Source organism: Rattus norvegicus, chromosome 6 (assembly GCF_021556685.1).
Source record: "Rattus norvegicus strain SHRSP/BbbUtx chromosome 6, alternate assembly SHRSP_T2T, whole genome shotgun sequence".
In the NCBI taxonomy this organism is placed as follows: domain Eukaryota; kingdom Metazoa; phylum Chordata; class Mammalia; order Rodentia; family Muridae; genus Rattus; species Rattus norvegicus.
In genome coordinates this window covers 109,863,295-109,883,897 of record NC_141539.1, presented here as the reverse complement: position 1 = coordinate 109,883,897, position 20,603 = coordinate 109,863,295, and the positions used below count along the sequence as shown (strand labels likewise).

Below are 20,603 nucleotides of genomic sequence, written 5' to 3'. Positions count from 1 at the left end.
TGGAGATGGTCTAGACATCACCTCACTTAATACATATCAAAAAGCAGAACGATGAGCCCCCTTTTCACCTGGGGGCTCCAGGAGGAGCCAGGTGAACTTCCAAGAAGCTTGAGGGATAAGAATGAGTTCAGTTACTCTGCTAGGGTACAGATTCCGACGCAGCCAGGGCTCCTGAGCCCCTGCTGGCCCAGTGCAGCCTCTCATGTTGGGACTCTCATAGGTCACGGTCCTCTCTAGTCCACAGTCAAATCTACCCAGAAATTCTGGTCCTTCGTTGCAATGGTGCAGAAGCCTCCATTAATTGCATTGGCCTGAGATTCGTTGTGGAGCAGGCATTGAGAATTTGGGGTTTGGGACTTAGTTTTTTGCCTAAGGCTAAAGGGAACCAGCATCGATGAGAAAGGTGAACCACACCAGCTCCCTCTGACCTCCCTTCTGGCTTTAATTCAGATCCAGACCAAGACTGTGGCTCAGTGCGTGGAGTTCTACTACACCTACAAGAAACAGGTGAAAATTGGCCGCAACGGGACACTCACCTTTGGTGACCTGGATACCGGTGCTGAGAAGTCCGGCCAAGAGGAAGTCGAGGTGGACGTTAAGGTGAGTCCTTCCTGGCTCTGCCGCCTCACTGTTGGTAACACCTGGGGCCAGACTCCTGGCATTTTATACAGGGCTGTCAGAGGAGAGCAGGTCCCTGAGAGCTCCGGGGAGCTGGTTGGTGGCCCAGGCCCTGAACCTTTTGAGCTCTCTGGCATTGACTGTCCAGGTCACAGTGATGGTGCTGATGTAGAACACTGGAGAGTCTGAGGCACAGCTTCATCTTACTGCCTCCTCCGAGCAGACCACTCAGGCCACATCCGGGCTCCCGCTCTCCTTGTACCACCTTTATGATTTCTGCTTTGTCTGTGTGTTAACACACACCACGATTACTGTTCCTGTCATGTCCCATACAACTTTTATTATTAATTTTTTTTTGTCAGCTCATTTTTTTTTTCTCAAAAGGGAAGCTTTATATTACAGTCATAAATAGAAACCAGTTTTGTTGCTTATAAATAGAAGGTACTGGGAAAACTAAGTACACATGAAAACCAACACGGTTACTAAACGCCAGCTTCACGCTGCAGTTGCCTGCCAGGACTCTGAGACAGGGCTGGCTGCAGATTGTCAAGTCTAGGGAAGAGGCACATTAACACCAACCCTGACTTGGTCTTTGAAAGACGCTGTGATTTAATTTTGCACCCATGAATCCTCTTGACGTTGTCTCTAAATTACAAGTCAGTACTTGGTGGCATTCTACTTTGAAATCAGGGAGTAGTTTGGTCCCCATATGGCAGATGAGGAGTTAGAGATACAGAATGTGTCACAGACAGTTAAGCTGGAGCTCAGAGCTCCTGCCTGGCCCACGAGGTCACTCTGTCCAAAGGGTGCTCAAAAGATTCTGGGCATCTATCCAGGAGGCCAGGTGGTTTGTGGGTCCTGGCATGCCCCCTCCAAACCCCTGGCTCAGTCTCACCCTGAGAGCACCCAGGGTCAAAACTATCATCCTCTTTCCAGGCCAAGGGGCCATAGGAAAGCTGTGACTTATGACAGAGGTCCGGTACAAGAGGCTGGACTGGGCCAAGGCAGGGCCGCAGACCGGGCTGGTGCTCCAGAGCCTTGGCCGGATCAGAATCGGCCCTCTCGGGTGACTGAGCTCATTCTTGTCCCCATAGACTTCTCAGAAGTTCCCAAGGGTGCTTCCTCCCAGAAGAGAGTCCCCAAGTGAAGAGAGGCTGGAACCCAAGAGGGAAATGAAAGAACCCAAGAAGGAGGGGGAGGAGGAGGTACCAGACACCCAGGAAAAGGGAGAGCAGGAGGAGGGGCGAGAGCGCAGCCGTCGGGCCGCGGCTGTCAAAGCTACACAGACACTACAGCCCACTGAGGCGGTAAGTGACCTCCACCTTTCCCCCCAAGGGCAGGGCAGGAAGACAGCGTGAGGCCTGGGGTGTGGGTGGGAGGACAGCAAGACCACGGTGACCCTCATGGTGACAGACCAAGGTACTTTATGCTGGTAACTTACTTGGGTCTCAACCCTGTGTGGTCAGGGCTGTTATGAGTCTCATTTTACAGCCAAGCAAACTGGTGGTTGAAGGTTATGTAGCTTGTCGACAGCCTGATTCAGTGTGCAGCTTATCTTCCCATTACGAAAAATGTATTCACATGTAATTATATGTATATACGTGCGTGGGCATACTGTATAAATGTTTGTCTGAGATTCAGAGGAACAAGGCCTTGTAGAAGAAAACCCAGTGGTTGCGCGGCACAGGGGAAGCACTCCGAAGCTGAAGCTCACTCGTGGCTCCCCTAGAACACGTGCTTGACAAGAGTGTCCGGAGTAGAGCTGAGACTGTGAACCCCAATAATGGCCCTTTCTGTTCTTGGCTGAGTGCTTCATGTCCGCTATTTTACCAACCCCTCACAGTAGCCGCACAGCGCTCCCTCCCACTCAGCAGATGAGGGAAATCAGGGTCGGAGATGCTGTTTGACTTAGTTGAAGGTATACCCCAGGTCTTTGTGCTGTCTCCTTCACGGACTGAGCGAGGCATCTCATTTTAGCTTCCCTGTCAGAAGAACTCTCCCTGGAAGTGGGAGAGATGGAATGCGTTTGCGCACTCTACCTGCAGAACGCCAGTCAGCCAAACACAGCTGCCTGCTTCCTGAGCGTCACTGCTGGCCTGCAGGAGCCGTGTGGTGTCTGCTGTCCAGTTCTGCTGTCTTTGTGGACACTTTGAGGGGTGACCCAGGGCACATTTACCACTTCTGATGGCCATCTGGGGTTTCTGGCCTGAGACCAAAGCAGATACCTTGGGGTGTGTGTACACCATGGCTCCTCTACTTTGATACGTGTTCCCTCTCTTCTTTTTCCCCACTTTCTCAGCAGGTGACCATCACATCTGTCCCTTTCATTACAATGGGAGCTTTCTGGGGACAGGGCTGACTTCCTTACCACCTGGTACATCATGTGAACACGTCTCTCTGGCATTGAGATATGATTGGACTAAATGTCAAAAACAAAACAAAACAAACAAAAATCCAACAACAACAACACCCCTCCCCCCTGAGCAAAGTCAGAAGTGTTAATGGCTTTAACTGCCAGCACGTGGCACAGAAGTATGTGTCACCACTTTGGGATAGGGCCAGCTGCAGTTGCCTCCTGAAGCTGCCAAGTGGTCCTATCCCTGACTATTTGGCAGGAATGTGTGACTTTTTAGGGCCCCCTGTTCCCTGAAATGCCAGAATTCTGGCTCCACACTTGCCTCTAAAACACACCCTGTTTGTCACTTGTCTCCAGGCCAATGATGTCCTCATTCTCCGGAGCCACGAACCCAATGCCCCGGGGTCTGCCAGTGTTCAGACCTCAGAGAAGCCAAGGGAAGGGCCGGGGAAGTCACGAAGGGCTCTGCCTTTCACAGAGAAGAAGAAAAAACCGGAGGCATTTAATAAAACCCAAAACCAGGAGAACACTTTCCCTTGTAAAAAGTGTGGCAGGTAAGAAGTCCCTTCCTTGTCTTCACAGGAACCTTTTAAGGTTGGGGCAGGGACTTGGACGCAAGCGGAGGATTTAAACGCTGCTGGGGGCGGGGCTCTGGGGATCTGCTTTTTGGTTGGCTCCTTGGGTTTCCAGGGTCATGACGTCGTGGGGCAGGCATAGTTTGAGGGGCGGAGCGACAAACTCCCGAGTGGGCGGGCTAAGGGTAGCGACTTGGGGGGGGGGGGACCGGCTGGGGTTGAGGGAGGAGAGTGAAGGGGTGGCTCTCACCCGAGCCCTTCCTGCCCGCTGCAGGGTGTTTTATAAGGTGAAGAGCCGCAGTGCTCACATGAAGAGTCACGCAGAGCAGGAGAAGAAGGCTGCAGCTCTAAGACTGAAGGAGAAGGAGGCTGCAGCCGCCGCCGCGCACCAGCAGGCGCTGAAAGAAGAGAGCGGCGAAGGCGAGAAGGGCTGAGGCCCTGCTGGATCCTCTTGCCGGGCTCCCCAGAACTCTGTACCTGGAACCTCTAGAGAAGGCCAGGAGAGGATCACTTGGACTTTGCTTTGCAAAACAAATCAAATAATGAAAAATAAACAGGCTCTTTTATTTACGAAGGCCAAGGACAGTGTTAAGGGCTGCAGGATCCAGTTCTCTCAGTATCTGGTTTGTCCCGAGTCGTTCTGCTTTCCTGGAGCCTTGAGAGGCCAGGCCCCTTGGAATGGGAAAGAGCTCTGAGCTACTTCTCTGATCTCTGCTGTCGCATCTGTGCCTCTTGTATCCCAGGTCCTTAGGAAGCCACCACGGCAAGCCAAGCACAAGCTCACCCTGTGACAGCATTATTCCTCCTTCCCCAGAGGACCTGGAAGGCTGTGCAAACCTTTTCCTAAACCCAAAGGGGGCTCCCTAGAGAGTGGTGGCCTTAATCCCTGTGCTGACCTTGTGAAATCATGCTCAGGCCAGAGCTGCTCCAACGATCCAGTCTTAAGGTCACCACTTCCTTAGTCGGGATCTCGGAGGGCTATTTCAACCCCTTTGCTGCTTGTCAACAGCCCATCTGGGGCTGTAAAAGTTTTCTCAGACGTTTGGAGTTCATGCCCCACTCTCAGCCTGCTACACCGAGGGGAACTGTTCAGAGGCCTGAAGGTGCAGAGCTAGGCCTGAGGGACCTTTGGACAAGCCCATGGCTACCATTTTATATCTTTGAGTCCAGGAGGCTGCTGAAGGAGCCTCAAGCAGGTCCCAGGGAGGCCTGGCCTGGCCTTGGGTGCCAGCTTCCTTCTTGCCTGTCGTGTTCTCAGTAGCTGCCAGTTACTCCCACTGTACCCTATTTGATGCTGATATTCACGCCCCCACCCCCCACCCCCAATACGGCATGCTGGAGATTTCTGGATCCTTCCCTGGGAGGGGGATGTCTCCTAACTAGATGAGACAGGAGCCTTCATTCCTTGACTTGTCATTTGGGAACTATTTATTTATTTCTTAATATTTAATTTTTAACATCCTCAGGGACCAGGGGCCTCTTGCTTTCCAGAGGTCCAAGTGCATTTATCCCAAAATAAGGCACCTTCTTGGCATCTCCAAATCCTCCCCCAGTTCCAAGGCCCTGGGGTCCCTTACTTTGTGACTCTTAGGTGCAGGAGTGATAAAAACTGACGGAACTGGGAAGTTGGGAGTGTTCTCAGTCACAGGAAACTAGCAGATGTGGGTGAGATCAAAGGCAGGGCTCAGTCCTGCCCTTTCTGTACTCTCAAGTGCTGGAGGGAGTTGGCAAGAGGCCAGAATTCTAGTTTTATTTATCAGCCTGGAATCTGGCTTGAAGAAACCATATTTGGCATGGAATTACTGAAGGGTCAGAATGTTCTAGAGGCCCCTTCACTTTCCAGTTCCACAGGAGACTTAAAGTTACTTTTCTGATATGACCACTTAACTTTAGTTGTACAGAAGGAAGTCTAAGTGAATGTGTGTCGGACTGTTCAGGGTGTTAGTAAGAGCTATAAAGGATTCCTTCACCATTCCCTAGGCAATAGTCTACAGCCCTGTTGGGAACTGGAGATAGAGATGGGGTTTTTTGTCTTTGAGCTACGGACTATTGGGTGTTTCTTAACATTCATTTACGCATGAGTATGGTTCTATGAGAGCTGCCTATGGAAATAACAAAAAAGTCCCCCTAGATACCTGAACAATTACTTAACCTTCAGTTTCCCTGCTTGTTTCCTTCACAGGCTTCTATAAACTCAAAGTCCCGAGATTACAAAAATCTGGTCCCCTCAGAAGTAGAAGGGCAACAAGTTTAGGATCTCTTCTAAACCACTTGTATAGCGAGTGCCTTCACAGCTTAGCCCCAAAGTGCCACTTAGGTTTCCCAAGATTCTTTTCCATTAAACCATACTTGGCTCAGGCCCCTTGGTGGACAGGTGATATCAGAAATCTTCAGCCACCTGAGACTCCTCTGTACGGTGGTACCAACTAATCCTTAGAAATCTTAATTTAAAGAAACCAAGTCTGCTTTTCTAAGTTCACAGAGACCAGATGAAGGTAGCCAGGAAAAAAAAGATCAAGATGTTACCTTTAGGTAGTGATCCACCAGTGATTTACAGGGGCCCATGCTCCGTCGTGCACGTGTGGAGGCTGAACCATTTCAAAGGGGAGATGCACGTGTGGCAGGAGGCTGATACAGGCGCATCCTTACTGGTGCTTTCTCCCATGAACACACTGGGCTTGGCTTTTGTTGTTCTTTTTCTGTTCAGAGCTCCCTCTTTTACAGTAGCAGCCCTATACCGTGTCACCCTGCCTGTCTCCCAGTGTCCACCTGCGCTCAGAGAGGGCGTGAACTGACATAGTGCCTGTGTTCTCCACCGTTTCTGAGGTCTCTTGCCCATCTAAGGAGTCAGTGCCCTTACTGCTGCCCTCCAAGCCTTCAGCAGCCCCTCATAGCTAAGGTACATGCCCACCACCGTTCTGCCGCTTCACCTCCAACCTTGGCACAGGGCCCTGTGCCGATGATGTCTAAAGGGATTGCCTATATTTAACTGCCTCAGTCACCTAACCTCTTTCTTCTCATGTGCCAGATGTTAAAGATGGAGGGGAAGAGTACAACACATACTCCAGCCTCAGCTGTTTAAGTGTTTTTATTGGGGCTCACTTTTCTGGGTTGTTATTTATTACTAGACTGGCAAAGCCTAAACCCTTAGGTTTTTACAGGAAGTATGCATATTTTTATAAAAAAAACAGTTGTGTCTAACCCACATTTGGCTGTGTTTGTTTCCTCAAAAAAAAAATTTGCAGCTGTTAGAGCTCTTCTTCATTTGTCTCTTAAATTAAAGGCCTTGTTGGAGAGGACAGCACAGAAACAGCCTTGACTGTAATTATTGTACAGATATTTTAATAGCATAAAGTAAGTATATTCCTTTTATTTTGAAACAAAATGGTCAGACACTGCCTTTCATGTGTTTGTTGCCTGTGGCACTCTTTTTAAAAAAGACTGTTACATATTAAATAGTGTACATATATATAAATATTACCTCTTTGTGTACAGTTGTGATAGACCAGACCGAAAATTTTATTTTTTGTGTGCTTTTTATAAAAAAAATTAATACACTAAAGAGAATCTTGCGGATGTGATTGTAATGTACCCATGTAACTTATTTACTTTTGAATGTTCTGTATCTTAAGACCTTTTATTAAATAAGGTTTTAAAAAAGTCATTGTTGAATGCCATGTTCTTATAGGGGTGTTTTTGCCAGCTGGGACTGACTGATAGGGAACTTCTCCCTTTCTGAGCCTTAAGCGGTCTGTTTTGCTATCCTGTATACTCAGTAAGGACAAGAAGTTTGCTTGGCTACAAAGAGAAGTAATCCGGTGGGGGGGAGGGTGTGCACACACACACAAACTTTAGGTTTTGACACACACACACACACACACACACACACACACACACACACACACAAATTTTGGACAAGAAAGCCAAGTCAGACACTCAAAGGAACCAGTAGGTGGAATCCTCTTTTCTAGTCTTATGGGGAGGAACGGAGAAGCTGCAGACTGTAATCTGGTGGTTCACGGAAGTCAGATTTAGTGTTTTCACAGCAGAGTGAATGCATAGAATGGATATGAGACAAGTCCGTCGTGGTAGATGCGTATCAATAAGGCCAACTTAAATCCACAGCAAAATTAAATAAAACAAAACATGCTTAGCAATATTGTTAAGGAGGAATCTGGGAAGTACGAGTATGGGGGAGGGGTAAAAAGAAATGCACCATCATAGAATAGACTACTCAAACCCCTTCTTGGCACCATAGCAACCGCCAGATCCTCTGGAGCCCGCGCATCTCGCGTCGTCATGGACACAGTTGTCACGGTGACACTGGGGGAGGCGAGCGGACCGGTTCCGCCCTCCAGTGCAGCTGCACGGAGGCCGTTGCTGGAGCGCGCGGCCATAAGCGCTGAGCAGAGCTGCCTCCAGCCCGGTTCCTCCCTCCTTCGCGCTTCCTGCCGCCTCAGTCCCCGGTGCTTCGAGTGCCGCCTCTCTCGGTGTAGCTGAGCCACGGCCTCGAGTAACCCTCGGCCGCCCGCGGGCCAGGGAGAGGTGGGAGGAGCTGCCACGCCCCGCGACCGCACCCAGTCATCTCCAGCCCGCAGCCAACCGCCTTGAGCCCACCTTCCTCCCCTTCTCAAAGCAGTGACGCAAGGCACAGCCGCAGCCAGTCCACTCCTGCCCGGACCAAAAGGGCGACATTCGAGTGATAGGCGGAGTGTCCCGTGGCACTGACTTGGGACCCGGAAGGGACCAGAAGGAACTCTGGTGTCTTTTGGTAATTGTGGTTGCTTGAAGCTTGTCGCCCCCTGGCCTACCGGGGGAGGAGAGCATGTTGTCCTAAGCCCAACAGCAGCACCGTGAGCCAGTCCAAGCACAGTCTGTAGAACTGGCACTCTTAATAGTTGGGCGAAATGGCTATGACACTATTGGAAGACTGGTGCAGGGGAATGGATGTGAACTCTCAGAGAGCTCTGTTGGTCTGGGGGATCCCTGTGAACTGTGATGAGACCGAAATCGAAGAGACCCTCCAAGCTGCGATGCCCCAGGTATCCTATCGAGTACTGGGGAGAATGTTCTGGAGGGAAGAAAATGCGAAAGCAGCCTTGTTAGAGCTCACTGGGACGGTGGATTACTCCCTGATCCCCAGGGAGATGCCAGGCAAAGGAGGGCTCTGGAAAGTAGTGTTTAAGCCCCCCACTTCCGACGCGGAGTTTTTGGAAAGGCTGCACCTCTTTCTAGCTAGGGAAGGGTGGACGGTGCAAGATGTTGCTCGTGTGCTTGGGTTTCAGAACCCTGCTCCAGCCCCAGGCCCGGAAATGCCAGCAGAGATGCTCAACTATATTTTGGATAATGTTATTCAACCTCTTGTTGAGTCCATATGGTATAAGAAGCTGACTTTGTTCTCCGGGAGGGACATTCCCGGGCCTGGCGAGGAGACCTTTGATTCCTGGCTGGAGCACTCGAATGAAGTCATAGAGGAATGGCAGGTGTCTGATATAGAAAAGAGACGGCGGTTGATGGAGAGTTTGCGAGGCCCGGCTGCCGATGTCATTCGCATCCTCAAGACCAACAACCCTGCTATAACCACGGCAGAATGCCTGAAGGCTCTTGAGCAGGTGTTTGGGAGCGTGGAGAGCTCTAGAGATGCACAGGTCAGATTTCTGAACACTTACCAAAACCCAGGAGAAAAGTTATCTTCTTACGTTATCCGTCTGGAGCCTCTGCTGCAAAAGGTAGTGGACAAGGGGGCCATTGATAAAGATAACGTGAACCAGGCTCGCCTGGAACAGGTCATCGCTGGGGCCAACCACAGCGGGGCCCTCCGAAGGCAGTTGTGGCTGACTGGGGCTACAGAAGGGCCTGCACCCAACCTCTTCCAGTTACTGGTGCAGATTCGAGAGGAGGAAGCCAAAGAGGAGGAGGAGGAGGCCGAGGCTGCCCTTTTGCAGCTAGGCCTAGAGGGGCACTTCTGAATCCCAGGACTGGCCAGGCTGCTTTTGATATTCCTGTGAAGTTTTAGTAAGCCTGTCCCTTAAAGTAAACAGCCAGCCTCCTCCTGCCTTTGTTTTGTTTTCTGAGGAATGGGATGAGAAAGTCAGGCCCGCATATTCCTGTAGCATTCACAGAATTGTGTAATTAGCAGGAGTAAAGGCGGTTCATAGTGCTACAGTGATGCCAGCCCTCCTGGTGACATCTCTGACAGCTGTGAGAAACATGAAGCTGCGATCCTTCCTGTCACGATGTTTGTGAAACTGCAAGTTCTGATGCTAAGTACATGCCCGGTTCACAGGCTGTACACTACAAACTCTTGTATTTATTTGTTACTAACACTGTGGACAGCTTTACTGTAAATTGTTGCTAATTTGTATCCATGGAAAGAATGCGACTTTTAGATATTACTCATCTTGAAAATGCAGATTTCTAATTCCTCGTGGCTCAACACTGGAATCAGTTTCCCTGAAAAGTATCCCCAGATTAGAAGTGGCGGGTTAGAAAGATGTGTTTTTATAGAGTGCACAATAAATCCTTCACAGTGGAAGATACAGATGTAAGTCATAGGGGGAATGGCCCTGGACAAGCTACACTTCCTCACTTCAAATATTTGTCATTATTGGTCATATTGATGCTAAGGGTTCTAAGTTTGAAGTTATTGAATAGATGGATACAAAAAAAATTTGAAAATTCTCTTTTTTCCTGACATGCATACAATTTTTCAGCATAATTTAGCTTCACATACTTTTTTCTCCTGACAAGGACTTTTGCTCATGTTTAAAAAAACAAACTAAACTACCCCCCTGCTATGAACTCAAGGTGCAGTGTCACCTACACATTTTGGTTGGCCGAGTTCCTTGGTTGTTCTGTTACAGTCCCACTCTGTAGCTGAGGCTGGCCTGAAATTCACTCTGTAGCCCAGGATGGCCTCAAACTTGCAGCAGTCCTGCCTTCAGCCTCCACAGAGCCTGGGTTACAGGTATGAGACACTTCTCCTAGCTATTTTTTTTAGACATAGTCCCACTGTGTAGCATGGGCTGTTGTTAAACCTGTTGTCGTCCTGGCTCTCTCTCGGGGCTGGGATTCTAGGCAGACACTGCTACATTTGGCCTTTGCTATACCTTTCCGTGGGTTTCACATGACTTCCTCAAGGCAAGTGATAATGTCTGAAGAGATATGTTTCTATGAAATTTGACAAAAATTTGAATTGGGGCTTAGGTTATCTAGCAATCTTTCTGTTTTAAAGTCATTGTGTGACTGTTTCAGTACAGAAACAATGGTCCAGTCACATGTGTGCAAAGTATTTGTTTCCCAGGAGCTATTTTATACGTTTCAGTGACTTCAGAGCCCAACCTCTGAGCTCCTGGGTAAAACTGGAAATGCCATTAAATTTTCTCTTAGGGTTGAAGACTAGAGCTGGTGTAATACGGGCTACGTGCCTGTCTGTCTCTGAGGTTCGACTTCGTGGAGGCACCAGTGAACTATCAACTCAGGGGCAGAGAATGGGGTGACCGAACTCCAGTGCCATGTGTTAACTGTGGTTGTTTGCTTGTGAATGCTAATATTCTTTATGTGTTCTTCCAGACTTTTCTTTAGAATACTGTGTGTATATATGTTGATGTGCATGTCATGGTATGAATATGGAGGCCAAAGGACAACTTGCAGGAATTGATTTTCTTCTCCTACCACGTGGGTCCCTCAACATAAGATTTGACTTCTTACACGTTTATACATGTTTGAAATCTGCCACCACATGCTAACCAACCAGACTCCCAACTCATACACTTAGGTATATGTTCTTAAAAACAAGGATGGATTCTACATTTTTCATGTCGGCATCCTTGGCTTCCCAGAGGAACCCAGTATGCGTTTTGATTGTGGGTAAAAATATGGAGGACACAGGACAACTCTCTCTTCCCACCACATAGGCTTGGGGGATCAAACTCAGGTTGTCAGCAGCTCAACGGTAACAGCCTTCACATGCTGTGCCACCTCACCAGCCCACGCTATCCCGCCAATCCAACCTCAACTCGATGGTTGCTAGACGGCTTTCTTCAGCAGCGAGGAGTGAACCCAGGATCATGCGCATGCAGGTCAAGCGCTTTACCATTGACCGGCAGGCCTGCCCACTGTTCTGTTGTTTAGAAGTCTCGAATCGTACAAAGAAGCAGTCCTGCAACTTGCTATGGCTGAGGCTGGCTTTGAACTTACAATCTCCTGCCTCGTCCTCCCTAGTGCTGGTAGTATATACTTGTGCCAACATGTTTAGTATCCTTTTTTTATATAGCTGACTGATTGCATCCTATGAGGAAAAGTATTTTACTTTTTAATGTAAGAACTGTGCATATCTACATGCCCATATATCCACACATAATACAAAACATAAGGCAATGTCAGGATCACAGGTGCGCATTGCCCTTCCCCCGGTTTTTCTGAGGTGAGTTTCCTCTGTAGCCGAGGTAATTCTTAGACTTGGTTAGCCTCCTGCCTCAGTCTCCTGAGATGCTGATAGACACACATCCTTTGAACAAGGAAACAGTGAATTAAAAGTAACTAGAAATTGATTTGTTTCTTCTCTAGAAGCTCAAAACTTTTTAAAAAAGATTTTATGTATACGAGTACACTGTAGCTGTCTTCAGACACACCAGAAGAGGGCATCAGGTCCCATTACAGATGGTTGTGAGCCACCATGTGGTTGTTGGGGATTGAACTCAGGTCCTCTGGAAGAGCAGTCAGTGCTCTTAACCACTGAACCATCTCTCCAGCCCGTTCAAAAACTTTTAAATCCTGGTTTCTTTTAGACAGGTATATTCAAGGAACAGTGGGATCGTAGAAACCTCATGGCAGTTTTATTCTGTAACTAAATTGCGTTTTGACTGATAGCATGGACTATACACTGGCATTTGTATGGTGCTCCTGATACTGTGGGGTTACCCTGCTTCTCAGAGGTCTCTCAGCTAACCTTTACTAAGGATGGTCAAGGGCAGGAGCAGCTTGGTGACCAGGGGAGTGCTCTTTCCAGTGGACACATAATGGCAGGTGAGTTAGAAAGTCAGCAAGGGACATTCTCACTAGTGTTAAGTGAGGAAGAAATTAGCAGATTGGTTCAGCTGGGTGTTGTGCACACCTTTAATCCAAGCATTAGGGAGGCAGAAGCAGGCAGATCTCTGAGACCAGTCTACTCTATATAGTGAGTTCTAGAACAGTGAGAGCTACACACTGAGACTTTGCCTCACTCAATCCATCAATCTATTGATCTATCGATTAGTCAATCAACCCCAGGTAAGTGTCTCTCCACCCCTGTTGTTCTCTCTCCTTTTCTCTCCTCCCTGGCCCTATCACCACATGCATGGACTCAGCTTCTCAAAATCTGAATTGCTTCAGAAACCAAGTATCATGAGAGTTATTCTATATTAATAAAACATAATAACCAAAGGACTTTTTTTATAAAATAACATGATTTATTACTATTTTAAAACAAGTTTCACAAAATAACATTCAGAAACTCAATATTACTAAATAATTTAATGCACAATAAGTTTAGTCCTAAAGTCATGCTACAAAACTCCCATGTATAAAAGATTATTACCAAAGCATTAGCAGATGTTAAAATGCTCTTCAGAATGAACGTGGTTCTGGAAGCCAAAGCTTTAGAATGATGCTCCTGCCATGAAGAACAACGTGGGAGAGGCTGGTAGACTGCTTGTCCCTTCTGCTCTCCACTGGCCACTTGGCAACAGTGTCATAGGCAGCGTCTCCCACTGATTGGAGGCCTACCATGTAATGAATGGTAATGTAATGAAAATGTCAAATTGAGATGTGGGCCAGGCAGTGGTGGTGCACGTCTTTAACTCCAGCACTGGGGAGGCAGAGGCAGGTGGATCTCGGCATCTGAGGCCAGCCTGGTCTACAGAGTGAGTTCTACGACAGCCTGGGAAACCCTGTCTTGAAAAACGAAAACCAAACTAATTCAAACCAAACCAAAGTTTCTATTCTGAATTGAAAAGCTATTTTAAACCCTCCCAGAGGGACGACAACCTTGGACACAACCCAGGCAGACATCCTAAGTGACCATGAAGACAGACAGCTACTGCAGCGTGTGTGGACAAAGGCTGAAGTCTGGACATGTGTGTGCAGGCTCGGCCCTTTGGAAGTACTTGCCCATGAGCCACACTCAGAATTTTAAAGTGCAAATCTATTTCAAAATAGTCTATTTTCCTTGTTAAATCTTTGTCACATAATTTGGTTGTCTGGGTTCTCTAATCTGCCCAATATGGCAAATCAATGAGAATTGATCAGAATTCCTCACGTGTTCAGTGAACCGATTTCTATTAGGCTACAGGCCTATAGTTTTCCCTCTGCTTGCTTCCTTACAGTTAGTGATGAGTAAAAGGCAGGCACTGATCCACAAACACGGAAGTGAACAGTTGAGTGACTGCTAGTGTAAACTGCTTTAATTCCCATGTGTCTTAGGCTTTCCTACCTTTCACACTAGGTGGAGATGAAAGACTGTGGTCTAGGCAGCTGTCCCAAACAGCCCGCCTCTCTGCTGCATTGGAGGTCGCTTCATTATCCACAGACTCATTATGGCTCCACATAAAGGACAAGCGTGTCTGAGGCTGACTGTGGGAAGGACAGGTTTTCTCCCTTTACCCATGTATTGTTGTTTATGGTCTCAGTGAACTGTGAACTACTACTGGGATGATTAAATGCAAACTTTCTAGGCTAGCTTTTTTTTTTAACCTCTAGAACAACCTAGGTAAAAGATTCCCCCATTTTCCATGTCACCAACTCTGAGCCAATGATAGAATTGTTTCCATTGCTCCCTCTTCTGCTTTCAGACCCCTGACAAACACCTATTCAACAAGAAACTCACTCCAGAGCCACATTTAGGGCAACCCCAGGAAGCATCCCAAGTTACTGAGCGGTCAGGGACAGCACCCTCTGGTCACTTGTATTGGACACCTACAGCAGCTAACTTCTAGGCGTGAGCTACTCAATACAGCACGGTCTAGACTTAATGACTGACACGGTCAGCAGAAAACATCTGTCGAGGAAGATACCTTTTCTGAAGTATAATCCAAATACTAAGCTTTAGAAATAAAACAAAATCTATCGGGGTTGGGGATTTAGCTCAGTAGTAGAGCACTTGCCTAGCAAGCGCAAGGCCCTGGGTTCGATCCTCAGCTCCGAAAACAAACAAACAAACAAACAAAAAAAACCCCAAAAAACAAAAAAAACCCACACACACAAAAAAACAAAATCTATCATAAAGTTGGATTTTGTTGACAGTGACAGAGGTACATTAAGTGATCAACCATTGTCCTAAGAAGAGCAGGGAATGAGAAACTCACATTGAAATCCTACATAGAGGTTGCAGCTTCCAGGCCTGAGCTTCTAAGGCTGTGTGGGGAACATGAAACTCAGCACTGCACAAAAGGGCCACACACCTGATCAGCTCTGCAATGACGGTAAAATGTCACCTTCTCCCACAATAATGCGAGCGGTGCCTCAGTACAGGCTGGAGATGAACGGCCTGCACAGAGGGATGCCGGGATAGGAACCTCTGGCTCTGATCTAGAGTTTGGCTGTCCCACCTGCTCCCGGGCTCAGTGGGCAATGCTTGGAGGCATCTTTTGTTACCACGACTGGAGAGGAGCTACTGGCATCTAGGGAGTGAGAGACGGGGGTGCAGCTGAACAGCACACAGTGCACAGCCCCACAAGAGTGAGTCACACAGTCCTAAATGTAAACAGTGCGGACACCGAGGACATCCGGTACAGTAAGCAGGGAGTGTGAATGTCTTCCAAGGCCTAGATAGATAATATGGCCACCAGCTCAGAGTTAGGAAACATAGGAAGCAGAACTCTAATATACCAACATCATATTGACAGTGAAAAATTAAAATACTAGGCTGTCCAGCACCTTACCATTGTTTTTAACACTAGAAGTTCAACTGATACAGAAAGCATCTATTCCAAGTTGGTTCCATCTCCAAACTGAATGGCATAAGACCCAGCATCCTCAACTACATTGTTAGCAGTAAATTAGACGTGAGGACGGAGCAGGCAGCCTTAACTCTCTCATGTACTCGGTCTTCCATTTCCTTCCTTCCTTCCTCCTCTTCCTTCCTCCCTTCCTTCCTTCCTGCCTTCCTTTCTTCCTGTCTTCCTTCCTTCTCTTCTTTCCTGCCTTCCTTCCTTCCTTCTCTTTCCTGCCTTCCTTCTTTTTAGTTTTTTTTTTTTGGGGGGGGTGTATTTTTCAAGACACAGTTTCTCTGTGTGGCTTGGCTGTTCTGGAACTTGCTCTGTAGACTAGGCTGGCCTTTTGCCTTCAAATTGAATGCATTTTGGCTTTAATTCCAGAAACAGAAACGCATCAAAGTCATTCCACTATTTGTAGCGAGGAGCTGAAAATGGTTTTTGTGACATGGACACAGAAAAGCACCTTGCACATCTCTGAGAACCACCAGTGATTTCAAAGACATCAAGAAATGGGGGAGGGGTGTTTCCCAACTACAGAATCTGGAAACACACATACACTCACTGTCAGTCTTTCACAGAGCCAGCATGAAGCTACCCACTTCCCACCCTCACTCTGGTACAGTTCAGGAAGCACAGCCATCCGTGGAGCAGGCTTGCCTGTGTAAACTGTAGGCAACCACAACAGCATCCCTCTCTGCTTATACGCTTCTGCACCACCAAGGAAGTCTCACTACTGTTGCTCACAAGAGAAATGCCAATGGTTCTGAACGTTTAAGCCAGTCAGTGTAAAGTTTCTTTCCATCAGAAAAGCTAAAAAGGAATGCTATAAGGTATTAGACTAGGTATTTCTTAAAAATTTATTATTATTATTATTATGTATTTAGTGTTTTGCCTCCATTTCTGTCTGTGCAACATGTGTGTGCCTGGTACCAGGGAGGCCAGAGAAGGACATGAGATCCCCTGGGGTTCCAGGAGGTTGTGAGCCTCCACATGGGAACCGGGAAACAAACTCAGGTCCCGAGCAACAGGCAGTCTTAGTTCTGAGCTGTCTCTCCACCCCACAACCAGGCATTCTTGTATGGATTAGAGTTGATTGTCAAAGCAGTGGTCCCTTCTGACCAGTGTGACTCTTGGAGAAATTGAGTCATTTTTACTGAAATGATAGCTATAAGTTCTCAAACCGAGACTACTTATATAATCATTAAAAAGAAGGATTCTGCCCCCTTCGTCATGATTACTTGCCGGAGAAGCACATGGAGACAGGGACAAGAATCAGTAGCCTCTGGCTGAGACTTTAGGCACAGTTTGGCAGGGTTTCTGACTTCTCTGCAATCAGTGATTCTATCATGGCCCGCTAGATACTTCATCTGGTACTGATGACATTTTACATTCTTCAGACTATTTTTCTTACATGATAATTATATCTTCACACTTAACTACTGCTGTGCAGAGTGTGGTTAAGATACCTACAGTGTTCCACACGAGATCATCTGCACCGTATTGCCATTTGCTTGGGGTCTACCCCAAAACATCTCTCTCTTCCCTCCACACCACTTACATGATACACTTTAAAAGCCGTTTAACTTAGATCTTCTCAAAATTATATATTTTGAAATACTGTTTCATTTGCTTGTAGGTACCAAATTCAGTCTTTGCAGCAGGGTAAATCATCAGGGTAAAGGGTTTAGAAATCTCCATGGTAGGACTTAGGACTATTGACTACTGCTTTAAACACATGAGAAATTATTTTAAAAATCTGCACAAAGCAGGGTCCACAAGTGTTGATGTGGTCGCATTACTACCAGGAGTGATCCCGACAGCCACATCAGCCACGTTAGACCATGGGTGTCTGGTTGTGCATAGTGTCTTAAGCGGCCATCCAAGTAGCACAACCTAAATTCCAGTTGACAGCGCACACAGTTTTGGAAAAAGAAGAAAGTAGACCATGAGCCAAGAAAGCTCCAAGACAGCCATTCTTCTTTTTCTGACCAGTGTTTCCAATTAGACGCTGGATCCTGCTTCTGGGTGCCACTGTGTTCTATGGGAATGCGTCCTATCACCACGCTGCTACTGAAGCAATGGGGCGCTGCATTTGTGCTTCTGAGCTATAAGGGTCTGAACCTTCTACGAACGTGAAAGTCTGTCTTTAAAATGTCTGGGCTAAAAGATGCTAAGCAACTGAGTACAGACAGCAGGTCCCTTTGCTGGTCTGTAAGTACTAGGAGACAGGTAATGTATGCAGCTGGACAAAACCAGGACATTTGTAGTTTCCAATGGCGGACTGGACTAAGTTGGTGCTACTAGTTTGAGGGAGAAACACTGAATAGGTTTTTTTTAAAAGGATGGAAGTGAGAGATGTGTTTTATCTTAAGAACTCTGCCCACAAAATCTTTAAAATAGACAATTATACAAAACTTATCTATTTTTCTCATAACATTTAAATAAATTAACACAAAGTAGAAAGAACACTCTTAGCTTTCCTCTTCTTCATCCTCCTTAATTACTGGAGTACCTAAAATTTAAAAAAAAAATTATTTCTGGTCTCTTTCTTTAAGGTCTCTTTCTTTCTATGTAGCCCAGGCTGGCCTTGAAGTCAGAGATCTACCTGCCTCGGCCCCCTGAGCAGTGGGATTAAAGGTGTGCACTACCACACCTTCACTCTCTTTTGTTTTTCGGGGGTTTTTTTTTGGCTTGTTTCACTCTTAAGGGGAGGATTTCACTTCCTCTATGCAACTCTAACCACTCTTGGCCCTCCTTTTTTGTAAATGTGAAATAGCCATTTATGCAAATTCAGTTAAATCATTTAAAGGGTCACAAAAACCATCTGCACATTAGAGCTTGCACATTACTATTATTTTGGGAACGCGTCTGTCTCATGATTACTCCTGTGTCATGTCATTTATGCCTGGGTATGTCTCTACAGGGGAGAAAGGGAAGCATTTAGCATGGCTTAGTCATAGCTCTGAAGTAGACTGATCTTGAGACAGACAGAAGGCCAGAGACTGAGTGGTGGGGAGAAGGAATGAGGAAGTGCAGAGAGCACAAGAAACCTTAGAGTATTGTATTTGGTGTGTGTGTGTGTGTGTGTGTGTGTGTGTGTGTGTGTGTGTGTGTGTGTGTGTCTGCTCGTGCGCTCGCAACAGGAGTCTTGGGAATGGGGACAATAGATACATCTGCCATAGTCCTTGGGGACCATTGATGTATAAATTTTTCCTCATGATCTACTCTACAATGATGGCATCATTTAAGAGAGGTCTTAAGAATGACTTATTATTGGTGGCTTTAATTTCAGAACTTGTGGGTTTGGGGCTAGCCTGGACTACATAGGGAATTCTAAGTCTGCTAAGACTGTAAGACCCTGTCTCAAAAGACAAACCACGGGGATGGGGATTTAGCTCAGTGGTAGGGCGCTTGCCTAGGAAGCGCAAGGCCCTGGGTTCGGTCCCCAGCTCCGAAAAAAAGAAAAAAGAAAAAAAAAAACAAAAAAAGACAAACCACCACAAAAACCCGACAGACAGACAGACAGACAGACAGACAGACAGACACTATCTCCAGCCAGAGGCACTCACCATCCAGCTTCTTCAGCTTGGGCACCCTCTTGGTAGCTTCTTCAATCCAGTTGCCCTCAGCAGAATGCTTCTCCTCCAGGGGATTGCCCACAAATACCAGGTCCTCCAGGCACGGCAGCTCAGCCAGCTTCACAAACTCAGCTGTAAGCACAAACAGTTCCCAGGTTGACAAACTTCGGTGTTGTACTCTGTTTTCGGGACAGAACTCAGTCACTAACTCCATTTGTGACTGTGCAGGGCAGTGGTTAAAAATTTTGAAGATTGGGGTTGGGGATTTGGCTCAGTGGTAGAGTGCTTGCCTAGCAAGCGCAAGGCCCTGGGTTCGGTCCCCAGCTCCGAGAAAAAAAAAAAAAAGAAAAAAAATTTTGAAGATTAAGAGAAGCTTTATCATATAAAGTCATGATTTGAGGAAATTATGGGATGGGAGGGTGAAAACCTTTCTTCTCCCTTTAATGCTGCCCTAACATGGGATGAACGGAGGAGGCTCAGCGTTGCAAAGAAGAGCAATCAGTGTCTGAGGTGCTGCATCAGGGAAGCTAAGCTACCCCCCCTTTGTCTCTGTGCACCCCATCATGTCTGAGTTCTCAAAGCAACTCACTCAGATTCTCACCACAGAACTGTAACACTTTTAGAAATATTAGCTTACTAAACATGTCCCCTCTCAGCTGTGAACGACTTGGCGGTTGGAACAATGTTTCATCCTCCCAACACACCTTTTACACTTTTGGCATAGTTCATGGTGTGTATAGCAGAGTGTTAGAAATGCTGAAAGAATGATGTGCAAAAGAGCAATGTAGGTATCAGATCAGCCTCCCACGGTCATTGCATTTAAATGACTTTCTTCAGCCGTTGGACAACACAGTTTTTCATGATTAATAGGACCAAGACCTACACAATCATATTTACTGTAAGTCAGTGTGTATGTATGTATGTGAATGTGTATGTATGTATGTGAATGTGTATGTATGTATGTGAATGTGTCTGTGTATGTGAACATCAGAGGTTGACATCAGATGTCTTCCTCACATCTTCTGCACCTCTTCTTAGAGACAGGACCTCTCACTGAACCTGGGCTCACTGGTTCCACTTGACTGGCTGTCCGTTGAGCCCCAGACCCTTTGTCCTCCCCTCCCCACCTTAGACTGTAGATAACCATTGTCTAATCCTGGCTTTTATGGGTACTGGGGATTTGAACTCAGGTTCTCATGTTTTTGGGGCAGGCACTTTGCCCATGAACCATTTTCCCAGGCCTAGTTAAATATATACTTCTCGGGGCTGGGGATTTAGCTCAGTGGTAGAGCGCTTACCTAGCAAGCGCAAGGCCCTGGGTTCGGTCCCCAGCTCCAAAAAAAAAAAAAAATATATATATATATATATATATATATATATTTAAATTATAATTATAGTATAATTATAATTATAGTTAAATATATACTTCTTGTATTTAAAATTTAAAATTTCTATAGTTACTCCTAAACCTGTTTTCTCTGCATTTAAAAATAAGAAGTCCTAT

At 46.7% G+C, this 20,603-nt stretch overlaps 3 protein-coding genes across 12 annotated transcripts in view; 2 read left to right on the top strand and 1 right to left on the bottom strand.

Annotated features, from left to right (window-relative positions):
- Positions 1–7,213, top strand: part of Mideas (mitotic deacetylase associated SANT domain protein) — a 69,662-nt gene extending 62,449 nt beyond the window's left edge. For 4 of the 7 annotated variants that reach the window (XM_087553312.1, XM_087553314.1, XM_087553315.1 and 1 more), the window contains 4 exons: positions 451–600; positions 1,713–1,925; positions 3,332–3,528; positions 3,824–7,213. In XM_087553312.1, coding sequence (XP_087409438.1) covers positions 451–600; positions 1,713–1,925; positions 3,332–3,528; positions 3,824–3,983 — 720 coding nt within the window. In that variant the 3' untranslated portion in view covers positions 3,984–7,213. The remainder of the gene's footprint in view (positions 1–450; positions 601–1,712; positions 1,926–3,331; positions 3,529–3,823) is intronic. The other 3 variants (XM_087553316.1, XM_087553317.1, NM_001169116.2) reach the window with 2 other exon arrangements.
- Positions 7,214–7,962: 749 nt separating this feature from the next.
- Positions 7,963–9,748, top strand: Pnma1 (PNMA family member 1). Its single transcript, NM_130820.2, has one exon. It carries the CDS (start codon positions 8,457–8,459, stop codon positions 9,516–9,518), a length of 1,062 nt encoding a protein of 353 aa, NP_570833.1. The 5' UTR covers positions 7,963–8,456; the 3' UTR covers positions 9,519–9,748.
- A 3,228-nt stretch (positions 9,749–12,976) lies between these two features.
- Dnal1 (dynein, axonemal, light chain 1) overlaps positions 12,977–20,603 on the bottom strand; it is a 31,255-nt gene continuing 23,628 nt past the window's right edge. For 3 of the 4 annotated variants that reach the window (XM_087554668.1, XM_087554669.1, XM_087554670.1), the window contains 2 exons: positions 19,091–19,231; positions 12,977–18,033 (listed from right to left, as the gene is read on the bottom strand). In XM_087554668.1, the coding sequence (XP_087410794.1) occupies positions 17,993–18,033; positions 19,091–19,231 (182 nt within the window). In that variant the 3' untranslated portion in view covers positions 12,977–17,992. The remainder of the gene's footprint in view (positions 18,034–19,090; positions 19,232–20,603) is intronic. The other variant, NM_001109477.2, reaches the window with a different exon arrangement.